Below are 6,000 nucleotides of genomic sequence, written 5' to 3' on the forward strand. Positions count from 1 at the left end.
TTTCTTACTGAAAAAAGCTGTTGTGTCGTGGGAAAGAGCTATGGTGGTAGGTCAAAGTTCAATGTCACACATAAGGGTCTTTGGATAAAATCATTGTATTATGGCTTATCTAGGCTTTAATTTAGCCATTACTTAAGGGACTTAAAAAAAAATTGCCATGAGAAGCAGTGTTGTCATGTGCAATACCAATATCAGTATAGAAGTGGTCAACATTGCACTAAATGGTCATTGTTTGAAATTCCTGTTTTTTAGGCTCGCACCCTATCCATGATTTGTCTGATTTTTAAATAATTTGGCACAAATGTTCACAGTTAAAAGCGCAGGAATGTTAGGTGTAAGAACATCTAATGTTGAAGGTCAATGTCACACAGTGGGCGAGACAGTTTTGGCATTTCACTGACAAAGCTGTACATAACACCTGGGGCCTTATTCAATCAACAACTTATATCAATCTTCAATTTAAGAGGAGAATCTGAGCTTTTTGATTGGACTCTGAAATAATTTGACCATTAGCGACTGAACAGAATCACTGAGGCATGTCTAAGGATAAGGATAAGAACGTTATTGAATACCACCGCAGAATGTAAATATTATTAATCTTTTATGGACACCACTTACAGTACCGCCCCCGACCACCCTTCCACCAGCTGGGTCTTGTTTGGATAAGGACTATGTACCCAATGGCGATTTCTGTTACAAGGCTTTTGTCAACCAAGGGAGGTCCTGGTCAGTATAAGTATTAAACATAACCTCCCTTTACTTCAACTGTCCTTCCTCCACTCCTTCCTTCAACTCTCCTACCCCAACTCCTTCTTTCAACTCCCCTCCCCCCACTCCCTCCTTTAACTCCCCTATCCCAACTTCTTCCTTCCACTCTCCTAACAACTGGGTCATGCTTGGCAAAAAAACTTTGTTAATAAAGGCAACAACATTTTTGTCACTTTCTTCTTTATCATTTAATGGTGGTCAGTGACCATTCATGATAATCCCAGTCCTCTTTCAATCCCTATCCCCAGCAAACCTTCCATCACCTACCCAACTGGATGTTATTTATAGTTTTTATAGGATTATATGCACCTAATGGTAATGGTGTCCTTACATGTAGTTGCAAGGCCTTTGTTAATCACAGGCAGTATGTATATACATGCAACATCATCACTTTATCCAACCCTTCAAAGAGTTAGGCTATATCTGGCTTTTGGCTTAAGTATCCCCCACCCTCCTCAGGATTGTCTATTGCCCTAACACACAGTTCATTGTGTAACATTATCAAGATGTTAATGGTTAGTTCTTTCAATTATTGTAATTTGCTAGTTATATTATATGCAATGCTTAATCGTTTGCAGTTGTAAAATATCAAACATTCAACAACGTCATATTTCTGTTTTCACAGTAATGAATCCCTTCTTCATTTCCAGGCCAGAGGCAGATCGAGAGTGCTCTCATGCTGGTGGCAACATAGCATCCATCCACTCCCAGTCAGAAATGGACTTTGTGTTCTATCTTGTCCAACAAGCCAAGGTGACAAACCCACAGTATCAACCCAACATTTGGCTGGGTCTGGAACAGGGAGGGCAAGGTGAGATTTTCATATTGATATAGCTCATTACCACATAACACATCTAATCTCAGTCAGTGAAGGGCTTGTGTTGTATTTTATACACCATACCCCCCCCCTCCCCCGAGGGGAAAATTGAAAAGGGAGAAGATGGAAAATTGTGTGTATAACACCCTCTTAACTTTGCCCTTTGGTTGATTTAAAAATGCAGTATTTAGGTGATACCATAGCTTTGGTCACCTTGCTGCTGTTGTTGGTAAAAGACATGTGACTGAATCTAACCAAACAACTGATATATGGATCTAAATTGATTACATGTGTTGGTAGATATTAAAATTAAGATGTTCTTGAACAAGCCTGAATACATATAGTTTGTTATAAATTCATGAAACATTTCCCTTTCCTTTATGGGGAAGTGGCCACCTCAGTTGCCTTTATTTAATACCCTTGCTATTTGGCATATCTATTGTGGCTGTGGCTTGAAGAGTAAAAGGGTTATATATATTGATAATGACCCATTTTTCCGATTTTATAAGAATCTAACAAAATTTAGATTTTTAAAAGCCAGGGCTAGATTCTGGCTTGCAGGTTTGCACTAACTTTGGTAACTGTGCACCACTCCATGAAACTTTAACATTTAATGTTCCATATCAGGTGGGTACACATGGACGGACGGTAGTGCGGTGAACTTTGTACGGTGGACCCCGGGTGAGCCAACACTGCTGGGAGCGCATGGACAGGTAGAGGAGTGTATTGAGTTTGATCGCACCAAGGGCACATGGAATGACATCAGCTGCTACACGAACAGGGGTTACGTCTGCAAATCTCAGAGAAGTATGGAGCCCTAGCCTTTATTTTTATTGTCTATCATTTATCATAATCAGATGGTAACACAGTTACTTACTAATATAAGTCATGTTTAATCCTTTTTTATCTGATTTACATCATAGCTCAGAATCTAAGACTGTTCAAGCTGTATATAGTTTGATTCTTTCTGGGATAATTTCCATGACTTCCTGCTTTTCGAAAAAGATCATACATAATAATAAGCCTAAATGTCATCTCAATATGTATTTCAGTATTGTCCACTAAGCCCCCCGTGGCCACTCCCAGTGCTGGAGGTTTGATTGTGAACCAGGGCAATGATTCTTTTGTCACTTACAAGGTACACTGTCCATTTTTTAAACAAAACCTTATATTGATAATTGTCATGTAAAACAGTTGTTCCCAAATAATTTATGATAAGAATGCTTTGGTATTGATACTGTATACAAGGTTGTAGAGAATGTAACATAAAATACACAACACGGCTTCATACCTAATAACTTAAATACAGTGTTGTATTAAAGGCTTCATTACTCAGCATGTTAACTACATTGTACTTTTAAACAGCCTTGCTGTTGATATAAACTACTTGTAAACAGCCTTGCTGTTGATTTAAACTACTTGTAAACAGCCTTGCTGTTGATATAATCTACTAGTGAACAGCCTTGCTGGTGATATAAAGTACTTGTAAACAGCCTTGCTGTTGATATAAACTACTTGTAAACAGCCTTGCTGTTGATATAAACTACTTATAAACAACCTTGCTGTTGGTATAAACTACTTGTAAACAACCTTGCTGTTGATATAAACTACTTGTAAACAACATTGCTGTTGATATAAAGTACTAGTAAGTAAGCTACTTGTAAACAGCCTTGCTATTGATAAGTATCAAAACTACACAAAAACATATGGTTACAGATTAACCTATCTTACATGAACTAATGTCCTCACACAAACACTTTCACCATTGCAGGCTCAGACTGGTCCTATCGCCCTGCGTACAGGCCAGGGTTACACCCAACTCCCTGGAATCAGTGTGCCTTACAAACCAGGCAGCCAGCAACAACTGCAGCAGGGCAACAATGGCAATAATGTGCAGAGTAAGTAAATTTTTGAAGAAAAGTGGTAATATTGTGATAGCCTTGGTTTCAGTGGGTCTTCATCCAGAAACTTTAAACTTGGCCAAAACATTCAAGAAATTCAGATGAAAGTGACATGTTGCCAGATACAATGCACTCATTTTTAGGGAGGCTCATACCTATGGCTTTAATATTTCATAGTTACATGTACTGGTATGCCATTTGTTTGACTGAAAAACACCATGAGACAAGCATTGGTGAACACACCAAAACACTCTAGATACCTTCTATAACAATATAAATTGTATAGTCAAATTCAAACTCTATATACAGCATTAATTATTTACATAGGTTTGTATGTATGTTTTTTCTCTCTCGTTTGCAGTTGAATATGTTTAAGGGGCTGAAAGATGGTTTGGTCATGATTTTAGGTCTGCCAATGAAATACTGTATAAAAAGAACAGCTTACCACAGCCAAATATTTTGAGCTTAACATATTTTTAATGAATTAAGCCTCCATGTATCCTAGGTATTGTTATTCTGTTTTTGTTTTACAGCAAGTAGTTCCAACCTGGGCATGAGTAATGGTGGAATAGCGGGCGTGGTGCTTGGGTGTATCATTGCAATCGCTCTTATAGCAGTAGCTTTAATACTTCTCAAGAGGCGGGGAGTTATCAAGGCCCCTCCCCTCGGCGAAACAGGAAATCTCGGGTTCGACAATGCTATGTATAGCAGAAGTGATGATAGTGTTAAATTAGACTCAGATGCTTGAACATATATCGGGTTCAGATTTCAAAACTGAGCTATAGATGTATGCACTTTATTCTTGCAAACAATGCAAACCATGTCTCTATGTGCATATATATGTGTTTAAACATTTTTGCTTCCATAAAGGAATGACATTGTTTTGAGCATTGAATGGTTTGTTTGTAGATGTATAATTGTGAAGTGTGAGCATTGCTCTTCATGACAGCAGATTAAGTGAAACTTTCATTACCTGTTGAAGAGATTTTTAACAGAATTCGAGAAAGAAAAATGAAATAACAATATTCTTATTCTTACAACATCGAAAATTTGCCCCAACATTGATACATTTTTTCTTCTAAAAGTTGAAAGGGAAAGGTCTAATTTTAAATTGCTTTATTATGTTATTGACATATTGTTCGCAAGAACAAATAAATTGACCATTGATTGTATCTGATGTACAAAAAAGCTTGTCATTTTGTCCAGCCTTTGGTTATATTGAATTTTGCTGCATGGGGATCCGTATTAATTATTGTATCATTTAAAGGAATATTGCTTAAAGATAACTAAAATGTAAATGTCAAAAATACACTTCAAATAAAGTAATAGCAGTTTGTACGAGGGTTCTTTATTTAAACTTTAATTACATGAAGGAACCTATTTTCAAGGTTTTTAGTATTATTCTTGCATATTTTTCACCACACATTCATGTGTAAAACCATTCAAAATGATAACAAAATATGGGATCCCCGAAACTAAAATTCACCTTATGTTACTTTGGAAACGTCAGGTCAGATTGTTGGTTTACACTCAGCATGGTAGACAGCATTTATATTATGTATTATTGCTACTGCATCATACTTCATTCCATGCACTTGAACTTTGTTTATTATATGCTTGGTTCTTTACCAAATAGTTCCATTAAAAACAATTTGCATTGAAACTATTCATTCATACGTGCACTTGAACTTTGTTTATTATGTGCTTGGTTCCTTACCAAATAGTTCCATTAAAAACAATTTGCATTGAAACCATTTGTTTATACTGGAACACTTCATTTTATATGATACGCATGTAATGATTAACGGTATACCTAGTTAACATATTATTTTATTATCTTGTATTGAATAATCGTGTAATGGCGGTTTTACAAGTCCAATCTTTGGAACAATATGTGAAATGTGCAATATCAGTCCAGTTGCAATACTGTTTTATATTTGTTAATTGTAAAAAAAATATATTGTGCAATACAAATTTAATCAAAGTTATGTGTTTGTTATCTTGTATTCGTAATCCTTAAATGTTTTAGTCCATGTTTATTTTGCATTGGTCACATTAATATGCATATGTAGTGGAACACGTTAGGCGTTCTTTTGAAAAAAAGTTACATGTATATTTGTTCTGCAAATACCATATAAATTTTGCATAGTGCTACGCTGCTGAATTTTATATCATTTCATATCTGTATAAGACATCTAAAATTCTCTCTCGGCAGTTTTTGCCTGAATGTATAGTCCGTTTTGCTGGAATTTTCCTAAAATGTCCATAGGCAAATTTAATGAAAAGCACAAGTGTTTTTAACATAAAGACTATATTTAGTTATATATTGTGCATGAAATAAATGAAAATCAAGTATTCCAGATAGTATTAAGTTTTTATATCAATTGACCATGAGATACTTAACTTGGGAAAATGACTTCAGTTGGGAAATGACTTGGATGTTTTATGAATACCGACAAAGTGCCGCACGAAGATTTCCGCAAATAGTGGAGTAGGCCTCCACAACAATGCGCG

General features: G+C 36.0%; 1 protein-coding gene across 1 annotated transcript in view; it reads left to right on the forward strand.

Moving 5' to 3' along the window:
• Positions 1–5,470, forward strand: part of LOC128235316 (macrophage mannose receptor 1-like) — a 60,370-nt gene extending 54,900 nt beyond the window's left edge. Inside the window, exons 40-45 of the mRNA XM_052950131.1 lie at positions 621–726; positions 1,419–1,579; positions 2,213–2,392; positions 2,638–2,723; positions 3,357–3,483; positions 4,020–5,470. Coding sequence (XP_052806091.1) covers positions 621–726; positions 1,419–1,579; positions 2,213–2,392; positions 2,638–2,723; positions 3,357–3,483; positions 4,020–4,234 — 875 coding nt within the window. The 3' untranslated portion in view covers positions 4,235–5,470. The remainder of the gene's footprint in view (positions 1–620; positions 727–1,418; positions 1,580–2,212; positions 2,393–2,637; positions 2,724–3,356; positions 3,484–4,019) is intronic.
• Positions 5,471–6,000: the final 530 nt, after the last annotated feature.

The sequence above is a fragment of the Mya arenaria genome, chromosome 5 (genome assembly GCF_026914265.1).
Source record: "Mya arenaria isolate MELC-2E11 chromosome 5, ASM2691426v1".
NCBI classification, from domain to species: Eukaryota; Metazoa; Mollusca; class Bivalvia; order Myida; family Myidae; genus Mya; species Mya arenaria.